Source organism: Zeus faber, assembly GCF_960531495.2.
Source record: "Zeus faber genome assembly, chromosome: 9".
Taxonomy (NCBI): Eukaryota; Metazoa; Chordata; class Actinopteri; order Zeiformes; family Zeidae; genus Zeus; species Zeus faber.
This window is the reverse complement of record NC_137197.1, coordinates 4018970-4045012: the sequence shown is the minus strand read 5'-3', so window position 1 is coordinate 4045012 and position 26043 is coordinate 4018970. Positions and strand designations below refer to the sequence as shown.

At 50.4% G+C, this 26043-nt stretch overlaps 1 protein-coding gene across 2 annotated transcripts in view; it reads right to left on the bottom strand.

The window, feature by feature from the left end:
- The window catches only part of tenm4 (teneurin transmembrane protein 4), a gene marked incomplete at its 5' end in the record, with an annotated part of 153900 nt that overhangs the window by 26369 nt on the left and 101488 nt on the right, over positions 1–26043 (bottom strand). The window contains 8 exons of one of the 2 annotated variants that reach the window (XM_080006451.1): positions 2501–3378; positions 10157–10311; positions 12763–12995; positions 16250–16270; positions 17324–17573; positions 19230–19373; positions 19892–20159; positions 22148–22409. In XM_080006451.1, the coding sequence (XP_079862577.1) occupies positions 2501–3378; positions 10157–10311; positions 12763–12995; positions 16250–16270; positions 17324–17573; positions 19230–19373; positions 19892–20159; positions 22148–22409 (2211 nt within the window). The remainder of the gene's footprint in view (positions 1–2500; positions 3379–10156; positions 10312–12762; positions 12996–16249; positions 16271–17323; positions 17574–19229; positions 19374–19891; positions 20160–22147; positions 22410–26043) is intronic. The other variant, XM_080006450.1, reaches the window with a different exon arrangement.

Genomic DNA, 26043 nt, shown 5'->3' with positions numbered 1-26043 from the left:
TCCCATAATGCGTGCGGGGGTGTTACACTCCTCCGGTGAGGTGTAACAGACGCCCGCCCAAGCGGAGACGCCTCCCATCACCGCCGGCGACCGCGCCGGGGCGGGAGGCCCCGCTCCGGCGCAGCACTCACTGCGGGTCCCCCCGGCGCTCGGCGGCGCGGGGGCCACCCCAGCCGCCTCAGCATTCTGCCGTTTGCTCGCCAACCGCCATGTGTCGGGGACGACGAGCGACGCTCCGCAGCGTGTCACTGCAGGCGAGGGGCTAAAGATGAGCAACATATCATCCAGTAATCCCATTTTGTATGATAACGGCAAATAGGATTACACCCCATAATTCCGCAGGTCTGGTATTCTGAGTGACACACACATCCAGGCGTGAGCGGGCGGCCCGTGTGTGCGGAAAACACTCAAATCAGGGGCCACATTCACAAAGTGTAATCAGGGAGTAATCGACGGCTCCACGGAGCCCGACGCGGGGAGGAGGCACACGGGGCCTTTTTCTTTTTTTGTTGCGTTCAATTATTTATTTGTTGTACTTTATTAGTGGCTCTGGGGAAAACAGCCGCCAGCAGTGCGGCGCCCGGGGGCCCGACTCCAGCTTGTTTGCCAGTGCCCTGCTGAGGGGCTCCGGCAGGAGTATTAAGCCCCGACATACATGTCTGTTGTAAAGAAGAGGAGTAAAATAAATATATTTGAAATAATAGAAACACACTGGAATTGATCTGCAGACACGGGAAACAGGCAGCGGCGCCACCTGTTCGCCTGTTTCACCAGCCAAACGCCTTTTAAGTCTTAAATAAATATAAATATATGTCGGTATTTATTTGGATTAAAAGTGTTCAATGCAAATGTAAAACTCGAAGGAATTTTGGGGGTGCTGCTGGGTGCCGTGCCAAATCCTGTCGGGGCTATAGCACCGGAACCCCCCCACCCACCCACCCCCCAGCGCCAATTAGGGTTTGAAAAAAATGGAAATTTGGGTTTCGAGACTCATTAGGCCAAACATCCAAGGGAGACGCGGCAAACCCCAACAGGACTCCATGTCTGTGTGTCTGTGTGTGTGTGTGTGTGTGTGTGTGTGTGTGTGTGTGTGTATGTGTGGGTGTCTTCATGTGTGTGCGTGTGTGTGTCTGTGTGTGTCTTCGTGTGTCTGTGTGTGTCTGTGTGTGTGTCTTCGTGTGTGTGTGTCTGTGTGTGTCTTCGTATGTCTGTGTGTGTGTCTTTGTGTGTGTGTCTGTGTGTGTGTGTCTGTGTGTGTCTTTGTGTGTGTGTCTGTGTGTGTCTGTGTCTGTGTGTGTGTGTGTGTGTGTGTGTCTTCATGTGTGTGCGTGTGTGTGTCTGTGTGTGTCTTCGTGTGTCTGTGTGTGTCTGTGTGTGTGTCTTCGTGTGTGTGTGTGTGTGTCTGTGTGTGTGTCTTTGTGTGTGTGTGTGTCTGTGTGTGTGTGTCTGTGTGTGTGTCTTCGTGTGTGTGTGTGTGTGCCTGTGTGTGTCTTCGTATGTCTGTGTGTGTGTCTTTGTGTGTGTGTCTGTGTGTGTGTGTCTGTGTGTGTCTTTGAGTGTGTGTCTGTGTGTGTCTGTGTGTGTGTCTGTGTGTGTGTCTTTGTGTGTGTGTCTGTGTGTGTGTCTTCGTGTGTCAGTGTGTGTCTGTGTGTGTGTCTTCGTGTGTGTGTGTGTGTGTGTGTTTTCGTGTGTGTGTGTGTGTCTGTGTGTGTTTTTGTGTGTGTGTGTGTCTGTGTGTGTGTGTGTGTGTCTATCTGTGTGTGTGTGTGTGTGTGTCTGTGTGTGTCTTTGTGTGTGTGTGTGTCTGTCTTCGTGTGTGTGTCTGTGTGTGTTTTCGTGTGTGTGTGTGTGTGTGTGTGTGTGTGTGTCTATCTGTGTGTGTGTGTGTGTGTGTGTCTGTGTGTGTCTTCGTGTGTGTGTGTGTGTGTGTGTCTATCTGTGTGTGTGTGTGTGTGTGTGTGTGTGTGTCTATCTGTGTGTGTGTGTGTGTGTGTGTGTGTGTGTGTGTCTATCTGTGTGTGTGTGTGTGTGTGTGTGTGTGTGTGTGTCTGTGTGACTGGGGGGGGGCTCCTTGGCCCCGCTGTGCGTGCGGAGAGAGGCACAGACGGACATCATTCCACTCTAACTGGGTGGGGCTATTAGTGCCAGTGTTTGTGAATTGGACCTTTTTTCCAACGAGGCTCATTTGCATAGAGAGGGACCAATTTTGCACCAAATCTATGAATAATACCTCGTTTTAATATGTGTAAATAGCAACGCCGCACGACACGCAGTTTGCGTAGTCTCAGATCACAGCTGGCGGTGTCTCAGATCACAGTTTGGGCGCTGAGCACTGCCGTCCTCCAGGAGAGAACATAGAAAAAGGCGATGCTGGATGTAGGAGGTGAGTGGGGTGTTGCAGTCCATCTCTGGAACAAATAGCCAACCTTTGAGGGACCAGGACAGCTTCTTAGTGTTTTTTTTGTTTCTAAACAGGCATTAGACGTCACGCTATACTTACTCGTAAAACGTTGTCCATCCATTTTCGTTCGTCTTTGTCGCGAGGAGCCCCGAACTTCCGTGGTAGGTCATCACCGCCAGCTCCTGCCCCTGGGCTGCGACCGTTTTGAGCGCATTGTTGGTGCCGATGGTGAACCAGAAGGTCTGTCCGTCCGGCACCATCAGCCAGAGGGGCATGCCCGTGGTGTCGCGTCTGATGGTCACCGTGTTCTTGTTCTTGTCGGTGATGCTGCTCAGGTCTCCCTCCCCCGTGTAGGTCAGGTTGTAGAGGTGGTCTCCCGTCGTCAGGCTCTGGGTGTAGATGTGGCTGCCGTTGGAGTCAAACAGGTAGAGCTCATCGTTGATGGGGGAGGAGACCTCGTACATGCTGAGCGGATTCAGGTAGGGCTTGTTGCGCCGCACGAAGCGGATACGGATGTTGCCCAGGTCGGCGACGAAGAGCTCCCCGTCGGGCGACACCGCCAGCGAGGAGGGCGCGTTCAGCTTGGCGTCCTTGGCGTAGCCCTCGTCCCCGGAGTAGCAGTCGCAGTTGGCGTCGTTCTTGCAGTCGCAGCCGCTGGGCGCCCCGGCGACCAGGGAGATCTCCCCGTTGGTGGACACCCGCCGCACGCGGTTGATCTTCTTCTCGTCCGACTCGGCGATGTACAAAATGCCGTTGTGCGACACGGCGAGGGCGTTGGCCGACTCCAGGGTGGCGTGGATGGCCACCCGGCTCATCAGGAAGTGGTCGATGCCGGGGACCTGGCAGTGCATGGGCCGGCCCGCCACGATCCGGACCTGGTGGTTTTCGGAGATCTGGAGCACCACGTTGTTGTCCAGTACGTACAGAGAGTTGTCTAGCGGGCTGACGGCCAGATCTGTGGGCCACTCCAGACGCACCTGAGAGGGCAGACACACACGCACACACACACACACACACACACACACACACACACACACACACACACACACACACACACACACACACACACACACACACACACACACACACACCAAAGATATCAGCTTTTGGCCAAAAAAAAAATAAAAAAAATAAAAATGCTGATATCGATCCACACATTTTTCATTTTATCAGACGGGACACAGTCCCTCAAGGCGAGAAAGTCATTGAAAACTGATTGTAAAAATGGGAGGGGACGGTGAAAAAGGTGGGATATTTTATAGCAGAGCCAGGAAACCAACAGAGATTATGATCTGATATGGCAGGAAATAGCAGCCTGTGTACCTTTAAAAGGAGAAACACAAAAACATGATTTCTCAGATCGAAGCCGATAACAGCAGCGCGAGGGCAGAGAGGACCGTCAGAGCGACCGGATCCGCCCGGGAAAAACGGGGAGGCCGCCGTTGTTCATGAGGAGTCTGGACCGTGCCGGAGCAACCCCCCCCCCGCGGGAGCCGTCCTTTCCGCTCGGGTTATTCATCTTCTATAGGAACGGGACGACGGGAGGCGGAGCCCTTGAAAACACTCCAGACACCAGAGTCCTGCCTACCGGGCGCCCTCCCGAATTATAACCAATTGTTCTGGAAATAATGCGTGAGGCTTTTAACAAGAGGAAATGATTGGTCTCCCAATCATTGCCAACAAGAGAGCCTGAATAAAACCTGGTTCTAACTCCCCCAAAAAGGACAAAGGCAGGTTCAGACTGTGGGTGACCCATTATTAAAGCAGCCCCTGCGTCCGTCTGGCCTCGTTCTGACACTCGGAAACACGAGCAGATGAAATGACCTGCGATAACCGTGATTTGGGTAATCTCCGATGCACACGTCCACACCTTCCGGATCGGCTCGGGAACGACTCCGGTTAACTGCCGGTGTCAACTTCAAAAAGGGAAACAAACTCCACGGAACGACATGTTTTGGAATTCAGAAGACGACGGCAGATGATTACAAGCTGCTTGAGACGGAACTCGCGCCGCGGAGTGACACGAGTGAATTCTTTTGAGGAGATCTCCGAGTGACAGTGATTACACAACGACTGAGTCAATAATCAAACAAATAAATAATGTTTTCAATGAAGCGCTCGACTCGCGGATTTGAAAGTTTCGCTTCTGCCCAATAAGTGGCAGAATAACTCACGGTTATCACATTAAACCCTACTTCCTGCCAGCGGCTCCGCATTTTAATGGACTGTGTTGTGTCGTGGAAAACAAATATGAAATATGAAATATATAAAATCCTTAATGTGGCAGCCGCTCGTCTTCACCCCGACGCGACCCTTGCAGCCAAAACCAATGAGCACGCACCGGCCGTCCTCGCCGGTTGCCGTGGATCAGCGGCGGCCCCCGACGAGCGACTGGCCGCTCCACAGCGAGTGGCGGAGTAGAGGGATTCACGCGCGGCTCCGCCCGCCCCGAAGCGCCCGGCTCTGCGCCACACCGCGGAGGAGCTTTGTAAGGGGAGACGTATCTTTGGCCGCACACAACAAACCAGAGGCTGCCCCACCACCCACGCCTCCTTTCTGTGGGAAGAAAATGGGTTTTCCCGGGGAACGAAGAGGGAGATTTTCCAATTTCTTTAAAACCTATTCCTTGTCAACATCGCCACTTAAATATTTCATGAGGCGCAGTGTGGAGCGGCTCGGAGGGGGTGGGGGCTGTGAGGAGGTTTTCACCCCTCTCTGACTGATGAGGCCCTTTTTCCACGGGAAGCCGTCCCAAAAGCACCAACCCCATCCCACCCCCCCACTTTGTGCAGTTGGGGCCAGCTGCCGGTGGGGCACCGAGCCCCGGGCCCCCGGGCCGCCAGCGGAAAATAAAAACACCCATAAAAACCCTGAATGTGACGAGCTGCAGATCTAACGCGAACGATACATGAAGCGAGGAGGTTTGAGGCCTGCACAGCTGCACCATGAAAGTAGAGAAGTGAATCGATCACTGAGGAGCGACGGAGATCCTTCAACGTCAACTTGAGAATTACATATCTCCTTATTCTTTATAAAATGCATCATTATCATTATTATTATTATTATTATTATTATCATTATTATTATTATTATCATTATTATTATTATTATTATTAGGGTGTTTTTTGGGATAAAAGTACACAGTACACACAGACATGGTTGAGGTCTCGTTAGAACCGTGAGGTCTCAGACGTCTTGTAGTTTGAGTTTGATCAATATCGATGTACATTTGGATAAGAAATTAGTGAAAAACTGTTGCAATTTTACCGTAAGTAAAATAACGCTTGTGTGACTTGATGAGTTGGAGGAGCCTGGCGCTTCGTGACATCATCATCCAAAGTTTTATAAGTCCAAGCTCCTCTCTCAGAACTCATTGGCATCCAGCGCCCTGCTCCCTGTGGACTGCATAGTGTTTGCTATGTGTACACATGACAATCCAAGCAGATGCTGCGTTTAACGGAAACTCGAAAAAAACTGTAGATCGTCCTGCGTTTCACAAAACCCTGGAAACTATAATCGGTCACAGGAGGCGTTTTGGCACCGCAGAGGTTCTAAGAACCATGGAGCAACAAGGGCTGGGGGATAAAACTCATTTTCACGATAAAATATTCCACGATAACGATGAGAAATTTATGAGATTTAATTTCGATACAGAGACTGTTTTCCTCGACCAACAGCCAATTGTCCAGAGCAGAGAAACAACCATGTGACATGAACAACCAATCGTACAGAGCAGAGAAACAACCATGTGACTCAAACAGCCAATCACACAGCAGAGAAACATCCATGTGACACAAACAGCCAATCGTACAGAGCAGAGAAACAACCGTGTGACACGATGGTGCTCTCCGGCAGGACAGCGCGCAGCGGGGACGAGGGAGCTTCCTCAGACACCAACTAGAACTGGAACTCGCCCTCCTCCCACCCCGAGCCGGGCGCGGCCCCCATTCCCGCCAGAGGAGGGCGATAAAAGAAAGAACCTGCGACTTTCAGTGACCTCTGGTCTGACACGGTCGGAGAGAGTCCCTCGGTCTGCTCCAAACGTTCAGGCATGTAATCACAGAGCCCAGATTCAGTAACCTTTCAGACGGTTCTCAGACAACAATGATGATTATATTATATATTTAAATGTATATAATATATATTTATATATTATAAACGTTATTTTATCAGTGTTTAACGTAAAGCCATGAACACATAAACACATAAAACTGTTGAGCATCATTATTAATATTCAATATATATCGTGATAATTATCGACATCGATCAATATAAAAAAAATAATCGTGATAACATTCTCGGCCATATCGTCCAAGGAGGAAGCTTCCTTCTGTGTGGATTTACGGAACCACGGAAACCTGTAATACGTACCCAACATGACTAAACCAGACCCTGTGTATTTATATTTATGATCATTATCTTAATTGTTTTCTATCTCTGTTGAGTATGCTATACAAATAAAGGTTACTATTATGATTATTATTATTATTATTATTATTATTGTGATAATTAAGATCATTATTACTATAATTGTTTTCTATCTCTGTGCAGAACTCCTCTGGTGTAATAACTGTCTGCTTCATCTCTGTTCTTATCATGGTGACGCCTGTCGGAATCAAAGTAATCCATCATTCTGTTTGAAGCCCCTCTCAGATTTGAACCCAACGTCATTGTCACAAGGGCCTTGATGAAGTCCCTCTGAAGCTTCCAACGCCCTTGAAGTAAAAAAAAAATATATATATATATATATTTTTTTCAAGTCATGCTTTTTCCTTTAATACGAGTGGGGATCCAGCAGCGGGGCGGAGAGACGACTTGAAGACTCGGGGTGACTGTCGCGCAGACACATAATGTGATGAGAGTACAGCAGGTACAGTATTCGGAAAAGTATAGAACCTTGAGAAGGTAAAAAAAAAAAAAAAACCCGGAGGGAGGTCAAAAACACTCCGCCTTCCACGCAATGACACGGGAAAGCAGATTGCGTTGCGTGGATGAATTAAATAATAAAGCTAAACTGACCAGCATATGGAATCTGGAAAGTCAAACGGGAAGTTTACGCCGCAGATGGCATGGAGCGGGACAGAGGAGAATTTTAAAGATCATCAATGACCCCTCCCCCCTCCCCTCCCTCCTCCATCCCCCAGTCGACGAAAGAGGCGGGGTGTTATCACGGGAGGCGTGGGGGCGGGGGGCTCGGGGGGTTGAAGTGCTGCGCGCACCCCCCCATGAATTTTTTATGAATGCTTTTTACTGTCTGAGTGTCCCTGTCAGAGCCGCCGCGATTTGTCATCGTTGTGGAGCCGCAGCCCGTCTGTCGTGGAGCTGGGGGGGCCGGCGTCCACAGGGGCGGAGGGGGTGGGCAGAGGTCCCCAGGGGCCCGGAATCTGGATAGGGGGCGGCTGGGGTCTTCACTCCCCTCTGAATACATGGGTCCCCACGCGGCGCCCGTTGGCGCCCGGCGCGCGAGCCGCCCTCGGGGCCGCTTCGCAATCACACTGACAAAACACATTAAACTGAATATATACATAATAAATATTATGTATCATGTATAATAGAAAATAATCATTAATAAATATCATATTATGCTTTTATTTTTTTAATCTCTCATTTGATTTGCACTGATGTGTCAATTTCTGCTGCTGTAAAACCTGAATTACCCCCTGACGATGAATAAAGTAGTATCTTATATACAGTATATACTGTATGTATATATATACAGTATATACTGTATGTATATATATATACAGTATATACTGTATGTATATATATATAGTATATACTGTATGTATATATACGTATATATATATATATATATATATATATATATATATATATATATATATATATATATATACAGAGTATATTCATGTACATATATATATATTTTCACACACACATATATACTGCATATATATATAGAATATATTATATACATGAATATGAATAAATTGAAAATATAGACATTACATTACATTTCATTGATCAGATGCTTTTATCCAAAGCGACTTACAATTGTTCAAACACCGACGGACGCAGCCATCAGGAGCAATGAGGGGTTAAGTGTATTGCTCAAGGACACTACAGCATGCTAGCAGGAGGAGCCTGGGATCCAACCAGCAACCTTTAGATCACTAGACCACCAGCTCTACCTCCTGAGCCACCATCCCTGTATACATATCTTTATATATATGTATGTATTTTTTCAATGTATTCACATTCATGCCTTTTGTCTTAAAGCTTTATTTACTCCACACACAGCAGCCGCTGCTGGAAACTCCTCCTCCACCTCCACCTCCTCCTCCTCCTCCTCCTCCACCTCCACCTGCTCCCCTTCCTCCCCCTCCCCCTGCTCCTCCTCCTAGTCCTTCTCCTCCCCTTCCACCTCCTCCACCATCTGCTCCCCCTACTCCTTCTCCTCCACCTGCACCTCCTCCTCCTCCCCCTCCTCCTCCTCCACCTTCTCCTCCTCCTCCTCCTCCTGCTCCTCCTCCTAGTGAACCTCTTTTGGGGGGGATGCAAGCACGGCGGTGGAGAGGCTCCTGACGTCACTTTGACCACGTCACGTTTGTTTCAGGGAGCCTGGGGCCATTGTGTTCTCCCCCTCAGCCCTGCACTGGCAGATAATATTATAATGAAAAAAGATATGAACCATTGTGAACGACAGGGACTCGTTACAAGTTACAAGTTACAGGTCAACCAAGCGGTATAGTCTACTTTCTTACAGAAACCTATTCTATGGTATTCATCACATTCTATATTAGAAATATAGAACATCTAGTGGCGTCATGTGGAACTGGGTCTGGTCGTCTCAGTCTGGGAGTCACTGACCCGGGTGGGGGGGGGTGACCCCAACGTCCTTGCCGGGGGGCTCAGTCGGCCGAGGCCGTCCGCTGTCCGTGTCCACGAGTGCGTCCGTGTGAATGTGTGTCATGTACGCATGTCGGGTTTGGGGTGTGTAAGGTCAAAGGTCACCCTCCTCACACCCCTGCGGCTGTAGGCCACTGGAGCGACCGGCGGATATATGGTCGTTTTTTTTTTTTTTGTTTGTTTGTTTGCTCGTAGCCGTTAGAAAACGCCGCGGTTCTCCAGAGCAGCACAGCTGTACTCGGGGCCTTTGGATCCGGATTCCTAATCTCTCTGGCCAATTACAGCGGCAGCCCTCAGCCCGGCTCACTTCTGACCAACCGCAGCGGCCGAGAGTGACTTTGTAAAAACAATCCAACGGTGTTCAGCGTGCAAAATTGCAAATCGAATCAATGCTCAATGCCCCCGGGCTGCGGTTTGGCCTTTCTTTCCACTCAGAGAAATCCACTGCCAGACACATTCATCCAAAATGCAGATGGCATCGTTACCAGGCGGGGGAAAACGGCCTGGCACACGCCCAGAGTGGGATACAGTGAAAAACACAAACAGGGTCAAAGCCCTCCACGTCGAGAGCCCCGGACGGCCTTGTGAGCCTGCCGTCGAAGCCTGACGCCCACCCAAACAAAATGTTGTTCGTCAACATTTTGTCAAATAAAATATTTTTACATTGACGTGATGATGATTATACAGAAGGAACTGACGAGTCGAACATCTAATCCACAAACTGGAGAAGAGAGGGACCAGTGAGCGTGACTCTGCAGGGAACCGTGAGGGAATCCAGGTATTTGTCAATATCTTGACGAGAAAATATATGAGATAATTTGATTGTTTAATTCATGACGTGTTTAATGAGACGCTGTTTAGGACAGGGGGGGGGGACAGAGGTCACACCTGAGAGATGTCCATCACAGAGTCACAGCTGAGCGGCCGGGCGGAGGTGAGGTCGTTGAAGCCCAGCAGAGTGGAGATGATGCCGTTCTGGTCGATTCGGCGGATCATGGTTCCGTCCACGAAGAAGAGGACGCCGTGCTTGTCCACAGTGATGCCTGCCGGCGGGGGAGGAGGAAAAAGAAACAAAAAATGATTCCCCTTATTCACCTTGTTCATCATCTGAATTACTTACGCAGACGGGAAAGGATTGGGGCAATTAAGGACAAATCATGATGATGAAATATAATTGGCGGAAATGAATTCTCCTGTCGATAGCGGAGCGGAGGCGTCGAAAACAGATGAAAACGTATCGATCTGCATTTTGCTTTGATTGCCAAGTGTTGGACGTGGGAAAGCCGCATTCCTCCTCTGCTGCCACGGCCTTGCGCGGCAACCAGACGGCACAGAACTCAAGGTCCGGATCAGAACTCAAGGTCCACGTTATGCAATTCATTCATGTCAACCGGCAGCGACAATGAACAGAGGGATCGGGGCGGTCTGCACACACACACCACAACCTGGGTCTTTGGAGAGAGCCAATCCAAAGACGGAGAACAGACGGAGCGGGCGCTCGGCAGAACGGATCTTCCCCAAAATATTTGTCAAAGGCGAAGTATCTCGCGATTTTTTGACACCGAGACAAACATGGACGCCGGGCGCAGGCTCGCGGGGCACAGGCTCGCCGCCGCGGCTGCGCTGACACTCCACACCGACGCTATTCCCCAAGTGGCTCCTTCATTTCGGAAATCCACACCCGCCCATTCCCCTCTTTCTCTGGCTCCGCCCGATCTCATTGGCCGTTGAAAATTGCCGATGCGATTCGAGGCTCCGACGCCCACGCACCTTCTGGAAAAGACTCGATGAAACCCGACCTGGCCGATCGGGATGGCACTGAGGCAGATTTGCATCTTCCACTCGCACGCAGGTATCGATGACAGCCACGGTGCTGCAGCGCGACCACCCCGAAAAAAAATCACGCCCAGAACTAGAAAATCATCGAGTTGGAACAAAGAGCTTTGTGCTTTTTTTTTTTTTTCTGCCTCAGTCCTACCCTCTGCACGGCGCTGGGTGCAGTGAGACTCCAGCGTTATTTCGAGACATGTGACTCACGCCGCCCGCCCTCCCTGCGGAGGACAGGGAGCCGCCACGTGATCTTGTGACTAATGCGCCGTCCAAACGCGGACTCAACAGGGTAAAGAAAGGCTGAGAGGGGAGGAAGGGAAGAAAAGAAACGAAAGGACCCAAGCACCAGCTGTGAAGATAGAAGGCCGCGTGCAAAAACCGAGAGCGCATCGATCCCCAACTCTTCAGAGCTCCAGAGAAAAAAGGCACTTCCCCTCCGCCCGCCGCAGCGCTTCACCCGCTCGTCCACGCCGGCCTCCAGCTTACATAAACGCTCCCTTTTCAAAGTCGCATCCGGTCTCTTTCTCCGACCCTTTCCTTTAAACAACAGAGCGTCTCAAGGTTCCGTCTCAGGGTCAGCTCAGAGAGGTGTGGCGTGAAAAGTCATTTTGTGGCTCGCTGCCGTATTGCATTTGAGCTTTTATTAATGAATGGAGTTTGTTCTCAAAGAGGAGCTTAATGTCAACGGGACGACCTCAGACGATAAAGCTCAGTACTGGAAAGGTGACGCTCTGCTGCAGCTTCTCACTCCGGTTCAAAAAATGGTTGGCAACATTTTTTTTTCCGTTACGTTTCTCTGTGTTTTATTGACTCTTATCGACACCTCAAATCAGCTCTACATCTGCGTCACGTGAGACACGAGATACAAACATAAGATACAGTTGTTAAAGAATGTTTAAGAAAATACACTGAGACGTGCGACGATGATGAGTTTCCCCCTTTCCAAAGGGAGATTGAACGTCTTTGAAGCACAGTGAGAAGCTGCAGCAGAGCGGTACGTTTCTCAATAGTAAAGGGAATGACAACCAGGGCCTCGATTGAAATACCCTTTTCCCTAAAATAGTGAATGGAGCATTATTCGAAGCAGGCTTCTATTAGAGGCAGGCTTTTATCTAATCTAATTCCCTCTGTTTAAGTATATTTGATCATATTTTAGTATGAATTTTGAATCAAACTTCCGTCTGGGTGCCATGCCATGCAAACACATGTATGGTGAAAAGAGGGAGAGCCAGTAGCTTCCTTAAAAGCCACACTTGTGGTGGTAGCCAAGGGGGGAATTACAGTTTTCCGAGCTTCCCAGAGCGGCAGTGCACAGAGCCAGGCATTTGCCCCAAGAAGCATCCTGCGATCTGCTATGCAGCAGCAGGAAACGGAGTAAATTAATCACACCTACAATAAAAACCCACTGTTTTTATTTGCTTTGTTTGGAGAAAAGATTGCTCTGGTGGAGCTGCAGAGCTGTTCCCAGGCAGAGCTCTGCAGCGCCGTTCAGTTTTCCCCCGCTCTGTATATGAGGCAGGCTTTTGCTCGTGTTGACCACGCCCCCGGTGTATCAGAGGTCCGGTTTTTATTCGACCACCGGTTCACATTTGAGGAAATATGGTATGCTCTAATAAATAAAGCTATATACACATCTTCCATCTTAGAGACAAACTGCGGTATACCTCTTGGGTTTGTGAGTGTGGCCTCCACGGCCTTCCCACCGTCCCCGCAGCGGGTGTCGTCGTAGGGCAGACACTGGTCGCCGGTGCCCGCCACCAGCTCCAGGTTCTTGGCCACGTCTTTGACCGTGTTCAGGGACTTGACCCTGAACACCTTCCTGCTGCTGGTGTCTGACAGGTAGACGGCCCCGCTCACGGGACTGGCCGCCAGGTAGTACTTGTGAGCTGGACTATTGCTAACGAACAGTAGAGAGAGGGAGAGGGAGAGAGAGAGGGAGGGACATGTGTCAATAAAGCTGCGAGGCCTGAAAAAAACCCATTGTGTAATACAATTAAAATGGATCCAAAAGCCAATAGAGGGAGTCAATTGGACACGATTATAGTTCAAACCAAGGATGCGGAAAACAGACAAAAGAATGAGATTAAACATGACATAACGCTACAGCTTAGAATTGATCCCGAACAGAGGCAGCCAGAGCTTAGTTAGGAATCTCCATTGTTAAAGGAAAGAAGATATTCTTCCTCCTCCACTTAGGGTTTGACGGTGACTCCGGCCTTTTCTGCTGCTGGGGGGAGGGGCGATGTACAGGTGGATTTCAGACACCTCTGGGACCTCTTTTTCTTCTCGAGAACCCCACTAGGAACAGGCACCAAAGCGCAGGGAAAAAGTTGGTGTCTGGAGACAAATCCACGGATGAAATAACACTGGTTGTTATCGTCAAAGGGAGCTCAGCATTTCTTCTGCCGCTGTCTGCTCATGTGCTTCTTTTGAAGACATACTCCACATCACATCCCAGATCATTGCAGGGATGCGCTTTCTTAAAAAAATAAATAAATAAGAAAATAAAAGAAGTCTGAGACTGCCTCCGTTTTTCTGCTTCCAACAGCACATCTGCACCAAAATAAAATCATGTGATTACGTAGCTTCATTCTCTTTCCCATACCGGTCCAATACATTAGGCCCTCTCCGCAGTCCGGATTGATCTCTTTCTCAGCGCCGGTCCCTCCGGACGGGCTCTGCTGCGGCCCAGAGCAGCATCAGCCTCAGGAAATCAATGCCCTCCGCGGCCACCGAGCACTAAAGATGTACTGAACGCACCCACAGTGCTTTATGACAAAAGCAGAACCAAAAAGCATGTGTTTGTTTCGCTTTCCCAGCGGTTGGTTCCAAAGAGGATTATTCCTTCCCCTCTTTTGTCTGTGTGAGCGGCGTGCTTGTTGCTTTCACCTTAAAGACGAGCGGGGGTGGCGGGGACGCGGACAGCACAGTTCTGCCAAGCCGCATGATCATTACAGAGCGACCCGGCGACAGGGCATTATTCAAAACGAATCCAGACAGGATCCAAACTGCAACCTCGGAGGCTTCTCCCCGGGCCCAGGGACGCGACACTGCCAACGCTCATATTTTCCCAAGACTAAGAGCAGAAGGAGCGCCGGGCTGGTGGAACCGTCAACGCCGGTGTGTAATTTTGAATGACACTTGACCTTCAATGAGTCAGCGGTGACAGGACGCGGCGGCAGACCCCGGGCCAACACGTCAGAGGCGGCCCACTGACTCCATCTACTACAGCAGGATCCGGCAGCAGGGGCAGGTCTTAAAAAACATTTTAAAAGGAGAAAAGGATGAAGAGGAGGAAAAAAAAAAACGGAACAACTCCCACTTTGGAGGAGGTCACGGGAGCGTTGAACCCTCCCCGGATTCTCCTCGGCCTCTATCTGCGGCGCGGAATCAGCGGCGGCTTTATCGGCCGCAGGTTGCCAGGGCTCCATGTAGAGCCCGAGCCCACGGCGCCGCAGCGTGTCCTTGAGCTGCGGCCACACACTCCATCTATATTCACTGACAAACATCCAGTTTGTGGAAGATAATTGGATTTTGCAGCATGTTGCTGTGGCGATGGAGAGAGCACACGCTGGAGTGGAGGGAGGACGTTCTTAGTGGGGGGGGGGGGTCAATGAACACTGCAGCGAGATCATTCCCCGCCCCCCCGCCCCCCCGACGCTTCCCCTGCTCCTCCTGCTATCGGCGGCTCACATGCACGCTCCGAGGAAACACCCAGCTCCTCACGCAGACTCACGCTGCGTCTTCTTGGGACAAATCTCCTTTTTGATATGCAAATGTCTCCGCCGCACGGAAAGCGTGGCAGGGAGCGTGTCTTAAGCCCTGCTCCAGTGAGCGGTGCAGAGCGTGCACGTGTGTGTGTGTGCACGTGTGTGTGTGTGTGCGCGCGTGTGTGTGTGCATGTATGTGTGCACACGTGTGCGCGTGTGTGTGTGCATGTATGTGTGTATGTGTGCAGGTGTGTGTGCATGTGTGTGTGTGTGTGCACGTGTGTGTGTGCACGTGGGTGTGTGTGTGCGCGTGTGTGTGTGCATGTATGTGTGCACGTGTGTGTGTGTGTGCATGTGTGTATGTGTGTGTGCACATAGATGCCTGAGCGATAAGGAGATGGAGCCATAAAGGTCGGAGCTGCATACATTTGCAGATGTGGGGAAAGGACGGAGCAGACGGCTGGGAGTCCTACCCGGCTGGAGGAACGGAGAGGAAGGAGGAAAGGCAGCGGTGACGTTTCACCAGGAACAAAACAGAAAAATCGAAAAGAAAAAAATCTAATCAAACTTCATTGTTGTTTCTGTTTGTCTTGACGTGACCAACTGCTCCTGTTTTACCTCCACGCTCACAAACGTCACGTCGACGTCGTATGACTTCACACAGAAATGTGTTTCAAGCATGAATGCAAATAAAGAATAGTAATAACTGTTTTTTATTCTTTCTTTTTTTTTTTTACTGATTTGGGAGGTTTCGGTTGGAGGGGAAACACAGGAACCAAACGTTCGACGTCAAAAAAGCAGGTTCCGCGCAGAAAGGTTTCAATGCTCGGTCCTGAAATAGCAGCCGGAGACGGAGTCGCTTCAGAAGCAACCGACCTCTGATAGAAAACCAATCAATAACCAATTGCAACCCCCCCGCCCTCCAGATAACATCTACGTGATGCGTCCTCGCTGCTAAAGAGGCTATGCCATCATGGCAAACCGCTGCGATGAGCCAAACAGGGGAACGGGGTCTTCCGGCGGCGTCGGGCGACGTGGCGGAGTCATTACCGCCGTGCACCGCCAGCCGCGATGACGAGGTGATAAGAGGAGAAGGCTTCTTTTTTTATTATTATTAGAGAAGCCGGTATCATCCCTCCAGATGATACCGGCTTCTGCTTCTGCTTCCGCTTCGGCATTTACAATGACACTTTATTCCTACATCTGCTCGCAAACACGCCGCTGCCGCCGCGTCGGGTGCGATTAAACCCGCGGATCAGGCAAGCTCAGGAGAGGGACTTAATGAACCAATAAAACTCCGGCTTTATGGAGACAAGCGTTTTATTAAAATATAATCTTTCAGCTCCTGACAAGTGCAAGTCTGAGTTATTTTCAGAAAGGTCATTTCGGGTTCAGATCGCAGACTCCCATTTGTCTTTCCGTGACGTCGCCTGAAGCTTACCTATGCCTGAAGTCTTTGTTTCTGTCAGAGCGAGCCAAGACGCAGCAGAGAGGGAGAGAAGAAGAGAAAGAAAGGCAGCTGTTAGTTGTTTGTTGGTGAAGTTAATTAAGAGGAAAAGGAAAAGAGACGCGACGTGACATCAGCTCCCATCCCCATCAGCTGCTCCGCACTGACGCTGGGGAAGGAGCAGAACGCTGAGCTGATGCGAACGCTACATCCACTACAGCCTCCCCCCGCCCCCCACGGAGGCCAGGCTCCGGCCGAGGCAGGTGGGGCTGGCGAGGCAGGTGGGGAGGGCGAGGCAGGCGGGGCTGGCGAGGCAGGACCATCAATCAGGGCCTGCGGGGGCCCCAGGTCCACCTCCGCGGGCCACGCCGGGTTTATGAACTGCGGGCCAACGCGATCCTCAGACCTCGCTCACGCCGCAGGCTGGCTGTACGAGGACCCTATGTGGCAAGCTCACTCGTCAACAAAAACATTTAAAACACAAATTAGGAAGCAAAGATGGACCATCCACCCCTGGCTCAAGCCTACACCCGCAAACCACGTTGTGTGTGGATTTTCATACAATTCTAATCCGCCTGCAATCATTTAAAATAGGACGACTTGACACGGCTGAAATGCAAAGACAGCGGCGCTTTGCTCTTGGTCAACAGCGCGATTTTCATTGTGAAATCCACTGACCACAACAAATTTATTTCAATAAGTTTAACTTTTAAGAATTTAAAAGAAAACAAACGCCAAAAGTGTGGCGTCGAGTGTGTGGCCCCAAAGAGAGCCAGCCACCAGCCATACATGTCAAATCCTCCTATTTCATACAATTCTGCAAGAATATAATCTGTTTTATAATAAACAGTAACTTTTGGACGTTGTTGCCAAGTGGTGAGCGTGCATCAGCTGTCGGTTGCCAAGACTGGCAAAATGGTTGCGGAATTGTAATCGTTTTATTTATAATTGTGCGATAATGATCCTCAACCGTCTTAATCCATATTCCAATATTCTCACATATTATCACAGCTGAACCCTGGTGGGGCCGGGGGGCTGGGGGGGCCTGGGGGGGCCGCGGAGTCTCACCTGAGCTCCAGGACGCTGGTGACGTTCCCCGTGGTGAAGATCCTCCTCACGTAGTTGAAGTCGCCCACATAGAGGCTGCCGTCGGGGCCGCAGGCCAGGGCCACGGGGGCCAGCAGCTTGTTGCCGTCGGCAAGGCCGTTGCAGCTGGGGCACGAGATGCTCCGCCTCCGCCCGTTCCCCATCACGCTGCCGATCACCGGAGGCTGCTGGGAAATGAAGACGTTCTCCCCGTTCCCCATGTGGAGGATCCCTGAGGAGAGAGAGAGAGAGAGAGAGAGAGAGAGAGAGAGGGGTCACACCTGAGACCTGAGGAGGTTCTCACACGCGCACACACACACACACACACACACACACACACACACACACACACACACACACACACACACGCCAATACAGTTGCATATACACACACCTACAGTATATACACACCTAACACATAAACACACACTCTCTCTCTCTCACACACACACACACACACACACACACACACACACACACACACACACACACACACACACACACACACACACACACACACACACACACACACACACACACACACACACACACACATTCTCTCTCTCTCTTACACACACACAAAAAACCCATAAAAAACAATCAAACATGCCGACACACGGACGATGACGATTGCAGAATAAAAGGAAAACAAATTGTCATATAAAGAAAGAGAGCACCCGCCATTTAAGTGAGGAGTGTCTGTAATAAAGTGGTACAAGATATTGCATGCAAAAATTGTTGAACAAGTGAGCTGACTTAAAAATCTACGCTTATATAAAAAGTTAAAAAGTAAGTGAGTTTGAAATGTCAGTTGACTGAGTTTGCAGCCGGAACAGAGAGACGTGTGAATGTCGGGAAACACAAAGTGTGAACTTCATTTAGTTGGTTTCACACCTTCACACCTGGGACCCTACCACCGCGCTGAACGCGGCAGCTGTGTGTGTCAGCCCCAAACTGGACCCAATGAAAAGAGCACATACCGAAAATGTGCATCACTGGTGTGTTACATGGTGTGTGTTATACGGTATATTACTGGTGTGAAAGAAGCTCAACTTGGAAACCAAAACCCACATTGTGTGTGTTTACATAGAACTTGTTGTATTAACATTTTGTTTCCATGTTAATTTCGAATTTGAATTCTTATCGAATCACTGCAGAATTGTGACACAGTACTTATGGACTTGGCACCTACGAACGTGATGTTACCGCATCAGTGGGTGCTGAGGCAGGAGGCTTTTGGGGCGGGGGCGGGCGGAGCGGGCGGGGTCGCCGGGCTGGCCGGTCTTCAGAGGAAACGCCGCAGTCCCCGTCCTCGTCAGAGCAGCGGTTGGGAGTCGCAGCGGGCCGTGCGTGACAGATCCAAGTGCCACCTTCCTGAGCACTTTCCATGTAAGTATGCCTCATTTCCTCTGATGGGCCCTTCCTGACACCAGCACACTGGGGCCCCGCGGGCATGACAGCAGCTGCCTAAGGAGCTTTTTTTTTTTCTTTTTTTTTTTTTACATCATATTTTTCTTCCTGTTTCTGCCTTTCAGGAGTAATTTTCCAGCAATAAGAAAATTGACCCCCCTCACGTAAATTGGGACAGTAGCAGGAAAAAAATCGAACTCTGCGAACTATCTGGGACTGGATGACACTCCAATATTGAACATGTGCCAAGACGCTGCGGGCGGAGAAAGCAATCTAATGATGCACTTAAAGCAGCACCTTGAGTGGACCAGGGTACAGTAATGTGCCTACTCGATCATAATCGGGATGGCGCAGACGTAAAATCCAATATACTTCTTTACTACGTAGGCCACGTGTGGTGGATTACGTTAAAATCCCCGAAATACATTCTGATGAATGACGCTTAGGAAGGGAACAGTTTAGGAAACGTATTGTTTACCGCTCTGGATGTTGAGGGCGTGGTGCTGGTCGATGGCCCATCCTCCGAGTTTGGAGGCGGTGGTCTCGTAGCCCTGGAGGACGGCCGCCCTCTTCTCCCACAGGATGAGGTCCGGACACGACTCGTACTCGAAACCCACCGACACTGTGGCGGGAAGCGAGGTTGGAAAAAACAAAAGATGAAGATTATTTCGGGGTCGACTTTGCTGTCGCTCAGTCGTCACGGACTCATTAAGCTCCACATTGCGCGGTTGACGGCATCCGAGAGCCTTCGCCCTGAAATGGAGGTAACCCGACCAGGGGCTGCAAAGGGCGGAATCCCCATTCCAGGACGGACAGGCTACAACGGGTGTCAAGTGGGTAAAGTTATTGGCATTCTAGAGGTTTAAAATAGCGTTGTTGTTTGAGAATCTTCCCAATACACAAATCCAACACCATAAGCCAAATTAACAACAGTACGTCAAATATTAAAGTAAAGTGACTTGATTACATACTTTTTTAACACATACTCTAGAAGCATTTTAATTGGACATGCACTGTGCTATTAGGTCACATGAATCCCAAGCTAACGGTCTAAATCTATGGTGTCGGGTGAAAGTGATGAGGAGCCGACGCTCAAGCTTCAGGACCGATGCTCGTTTTGGTTCCGCCCCCGGCGCTCACCGAAAGCTTCGGACAAGCCGTAGACCTTCTGGCTGTAGACGTCCGTCTTGTCCCACACAAAGTCGTAGGCCAGGTTGGGCGCAGCGGGGAACCACTTCCTGAACAGCCTGCCCTCCACGGCCACCGTCAGGTGCACCTTCATCAGGTTGAAGGGGATGGTGGCGTGGGTGAGCGTCACCCTCAGGATGGACTTGTAGCCCGGCGTCCGGCTGCTCAGGTAGCTCAGCTTCATGTCCGAGCCGGGAACGGGCACCTCCTCCTGCAGGGACTGTCCGGACAAAGCTACAGGTCAACGCCGGGAAGGTGACTGGCCATACGTCCCGTTTAAACCTTTATAATACAAATATAAAAAATATGTGTGAATGAGCAGGAAAACCTACTCCATAACTCCTGCTCATTTACTCAAAGTGCCGCTCCCTGGTGAGAAGGCATTTCCACCGCGCTCTGTGCGCTTCTCCTCACACTAATCCTTTACCGCACTTCGCCCAAAACTTGCCTTCCTGCTTCCCAATGGCTTGGCTTTGTTTCCACCCAAACATAAGACGGTGTACCGCCCAAGCAGCGGTGGCGAACCAGGCTGTAACCACCAGCCACACTGGCTGCAAAGTACACAATTGTGCACTCGTGCGCGGAGCAACTACCGGCGCACAACACCGCCACAGGGATTTCTCCATCAGAGGGTCCTCCAGTGCCTGGTAACACCCAGAGAGACGGCTAACGACGGGGTTTAAGGTACTTACAAAGGTAATAAACACGCCTCGCTGCTGCCTTACCCTTCAGATGATCAATTCATCATTTCCTTGGTCACCCCTCCAATCGTTTGCCCCGTTATTGTTTAAAGCCTCGTCGGTTGCCAGGTAGGTATATGGATTCAAAGGGAGTTTAGAAACATCAATGAAAGGACAATTAAGCCGGACAGGGAATCCGATGAAAGATTTCTTCATTAGACACTGCGTCGACTATTTTTCATAATTGATTTAATAATAGAATGTCTTTCATTAGGACAAAGGCGTGTCTTACAAATCCATATGACAACGGCGTCTCTGTGCTGCCCTTGGCCTCAGGAGGCTGCACGGTGCAGTAAGGTATGGGGTAATAAAAGTGGGTTTAGCCGGCGGCCTTGGGAAAGTTCCGCGGGTTCACGCTCCAGCGGGACCTCTCGCCGGAACGGCGGCAGATCGGCCGCAGATGCCTGCGCGTGGAATTCCGGGATCAGGGTTTGACGACACCGGCGGGGTTGGCACAGAACTCTCTCGGCTAATTAAGTTACCTCTCATGGCATTCCTCCACAGAACACGACAGGATGCAGCCTTCCAAACAGCTGTGTGGCGCAATTAGTGCCGCGCTGGTCAGGGGGGCTCTCGACGTGTTTTTTTACGATGTGTTTTGTCCAAAAAAAAAAAGAAATTCTATATATATATATATATATATATATATATATATATATATAAAAGCATGCCTGGTTAATTTATCAGAATCCTCCTCGAACGAGCAGGTGCAAATTGGCTGTTTGAAAAAAAAAAATAATAATAAAAAAAAATAAAAAAAGAGCGCACACGGCTCCTAAAAATACACCCGTCTGTCTGCCCAGTGAATTCACTGATCCTCCATTCATCTTACAAAGCAAACTGCGTGGCAAAGTAATTAGAGAAGGGCAGCAAAATGCCCGCTAGATATACAATAGACACACACACACACACACACACACACACACACACACACACACACACACACACACACACACACACACACACACACACACACACACACACACACACACACACACACACACACACACACACATAAAGGAAAAACTTGAATTTACACAAACTGTCATTAACAGACATTTGCTAAAATAAAACGTAATTATACTTCTTTGGGAAAAAAAAAAAAAAAGCAAAAATCTGGTCTTTTAGCTTTTTCCTGTTGGATTCATGGGAGATTGCAACCCAGGAGAAATTAGAAAAGTAGAAAAAAATAAATCTGTTGTTCTGCGCGCAAAGTAATCATCATCACTCCGTGGCCGGACAGTACAATGCACATTGTAAATCGTCCGTGTTCCACGGACCAATTACACCGTGAAGATCAAATCAGAGCGCTGCCACGAGCCAGAGCTACTCTTACACCCGCACTTGATGAACAGTCTATGGAGCGGGGTACTGTAGATTCTCAGCAGGACACATGAACCACATGAATCACTCTGAGCACCAACCCATCGGCTGTAGATCACCTCCCACGGGGGGGGGGGGCTCTCACCTGGATTTCGGGGACGACGGACCCCCTCTCGGCGCAGGAGCCGGCGAAGGCGGTGAGGGGCGCGGGGGTGACGGCAGGGCTCGGCCTGGAGAAGCTGCTGAGGTCGCAGCTCGGGATGTCGTTCTCCTCGTGCCGCATGACGACCGTGTCCATGACGAAGAAGCGTCCCCATGGCAACCAGAGGGTGTGGTCCTGGGTGATGAAGGGAGCGCGCTCAAAGTGCAGGGCCACGGCGACGCCCCCGTTGGTGACCAGGTCAAAGCTGGAAGAAAAATGAGACGCTCGCAACGATGGCCGCAAATTCAAGCACCACGGGCAAGTTGAGGTGTGTGGGCTGTGTATTTTTCAACTTAGAGGTAGGAATCCCAATTAGCGCTGCTTGTAACGTGATGTTATTTTCTTCCCTCAAGTCACACTGAATCTAATGACTTCCTTGCTAATTAAGTCTTTAAAAGAGTCAAATCGTAAGGAATTAATTTCTAAATGAATGAAGGGGTGTTGATCAGTATGGATCTTGCTTCCACGCACACACATTCAGGACGTGCAATGAAATAATGAAGCAGTCACTTGTCACCTCATTGATCCACGGCGTGAAAGGCACATCTCTAAATTAACGCCATAATCTGTGAGTTTTGCTTGAAAAATGACAGCCGGCAGAGGTGCCACGCCTAAAGTTCGGGCACGTAATGTGACCGCTCCTTCCCCCCTGCGTGCGTAAAGCAGAGCGCTCTTAATTCAAGCCTGTGAGCCCACGAGTGCAGGCGTTGATTATCTGCTGCAGAGGAGAGCTGCACCGCCACTTCCCTATCGATCCCTGAGACGAGGGCCGTCCGCTCCAACATCAGCCTGAAAGCCCTGCAATGCAATCCCATCCGCTGCCGCACGGACCAGGCCTCCGCCGCCGCTCAGTAAACAGGCTGCACTCCGGAACTCTGGGTTTCGTCATCGCACGCCGCGGCTCGGCAACAGCAGCCGGCCACGGCAAAACTTCGGCGCTTTGCACTTCACGCTAAGAGCCAATTAGCGGGAGGTCATCCGCGGGGCCCCGGGGACGGCGGCTGATCCCTGCAGCGGGCGCCTCGCTTTCCAAAACACAGGTGAGGAAGTGTGTCCAGCCTACGCTCTGACACCTCTAAATTAAGGCCCACACCCTACTTGACTGGGACACTATAAAAAGAAAGGCGAGTCCTGCCTCACTGGAGGACGTGCATCCGATTGGCCGAGACAACAAACAAAAGGTCTGTTCGGCCCCTGGTGCTTTGCCCTTGGCTGGGTGGGAGCGGAGTTGGGTTGCTACGCCACTGATAACGGCGCTGATAGTGTTGCCCTTGTGCTAATGTGTTTTGTCAGGAGCCACACAGAGCCGCGGTCAGCCTGCGTGACACCTGGCGGGCGCCAATCTACATCAGCTCACAACACTTCTGGACAGATACCCGCGGGCAGCGTGGCGAATCGATGAAGGGATTCACTGGCTTTTATCAATCATGGCGACAGCCTCAAGCCATGTGACAAACCTGATTAAGCTACCTACACCAGCCTCGCCGACGCTGCCCGTCGGGGATGCACCGCCCTTCGGCGTCGGACTCGGCACGCCCCATACAAATGAGAAGCCATCATTTGTCGGAAATACAATCTGAATGACCGACTCTATCCGTGCTAAATCTCAAGGGCGTAGATGGAGCCCAAGGTGAGCGCCGCGGGAACCATCTCGAAAACTACGCCGGCCTTAAAGCGGACCTTGACTCAAAATCCCATTTTGCCAACAATTGATGGCTGCTCATTATCAACTTTGAGCGATATTATCACACGTGAAATGTAAAATCACCCCCGGCAGAAGCCCGCCCCTCCGCTTTCAAAGCAATTTTCCAAAGAAAAACACGAAAGAAACCAAAACGTCTGGTTTCAGAGGCTCTTTAACACCCATTTTGAGAGGAGGGATGAATCCAAAAACGAGCAGGTGTTTTCAATCTCAGCCACTCTCACACTAACCATTCATATCGGGGCAGGAGACGCTCTTCCAGCCAGAAAAGTTTCTTTCCGGAATAGTGGGGAAAGGTAATTAAAAAAAAAAAAAAAAAAAAAAAAAAAAAACCAAGCCCTTGGACAATAAAGAACACATCATAAAAATGAGTTGAGACAGCTTTCCCATTTCTAAGTGGCTGAACAGGTGCATTTCTGATTTCACGCTGCACTGAGCCTGTTTACAGTGATTGCAGGGGAGTTGCAGGAGACTGGGCATGTTTACAGGGGAACATGGGAGATGGAGAAGTGTTTACACATAATGGTAGAAGGTAGCGGGAGCGTGCCCGGCTCTGCTCCAGAGAGGGGGTGAGGGGTGAGGGTGGGGGCGGGGGGGGGGGCAAATGGAGATGGGAATGAGACAAAAAAAAAGGGGCAGGGCGGGTGGGGGCATACAGTAAATGTGAGGAGGACGGAGAGGCGGACGAGAGGCGGAGAGAAAGAAGGGACTGGGGCTCAGGGACGTAAGCGAGAGAGTGGTACGGAAACGCTGAGAGGCAAAAGCAGATTGGGTGAGGGAGAGCGTGAAGGGATGGAGGATGGATGGAGTGGAGGAGAGAGCAGGAGAGAGGGGCGAGAGAGAGAGAGAGAGAGAGAGAGAGAGAGAGAGAGAGAGAGAAAGGATGAAGAGGAGTTAAGGACTGGAGAGGAGGAAGGGGAGGAGGGGATGGACACGGCGATGGGGAGGCAAGCGCGGTGGGAGAGAGATAATGACCAAGACCAGACCAGAGGCCGGGGCGCGGCTTTTAGAGTGTCAGTGACTGATGGAGGGAGGGGAAACGCCGATCCCTGCACAGCCATGATGGAGGGGCCGACCTCGCTCGCAGCGACTAATAGAAGAACGGCAGATCAGCACTTCCGTGGCACGCGTGCGTGTGTGTCTGGCGAGGAGCCTGGATAAGAAAACCCAAATACCACTTCCGCTTTTGAGTTCACTCGTCCTCCTGGATGCCCGTTCCCGACTGGAAGGCGTGGCCACGACGCGCGGCTGGTGTAATAACAAGTAATAACTCCATCTCCCTGCAGGGGCTCCCAAACTTTCTTTACCCGGGCTCCCCCTCAGTCAAACGCAATTTTAAAGGCACGATACCCTTTCTGAATGGATTAATCCACCGCAGAGCTGTCACATTCACCCCCCCCCCCCCCCCCCCCCCCCCCGCCGGATAACAATGAACCATAACCATAACCATGAATTTTATAAAATTGTTAAGATTCCACAATCATGTTTTCCGTCTGTTTGTCAAAGGAATTTTAAGCCATTGTTATGAATGTCACGACAAATAAATACAATGTAAATGTGAATTACATGGCCTTCTACCCAAAGCTCTGTGCTCCAGTGATTCATCGACAGAAAAGGAAGAATTGCACGACGGCACTATTATAGTCTTACGTCAAGATGGTAGCACAACATGAATAGACTTGATATCTGACTGTTGGGAAACGCAGGCCTCAAAGCGTCCAAGGACTCGATCCCCTGTGGGGGGTCTGGCCCCCCAGCTTGGGAACCACTGCTCTACTCAATGGGGTTGCCACTGCACTGCGTCAACTCCAAAAACGTTGTGTTTCTTGTTTTTCTGCTTGACCCCCTGACCGTGGAGGCGGAACCATCCCAGCCATTATCCGCCTGCCTCCCGCGTCTCAATCACAACCAGTCGTTGTTGAGAACCGAAGCTTTTAAAGCAAGAGACGACAAGAGGCTGGAAAACGCCGCTCGGAACAAAGAAGAGGCAGCGCGGAAGAAGACTCCTCATCAGGACGTCCTTTGGTTTTAAAATAGTCAGACCAGACGCTGGAGCATTAGCTGCTGCCGGTGGGTGGTGGTGCTTTGATACGTAGGACAATAACCCGGCGCTACACCCCTCTCTGAGGCCCCTGTC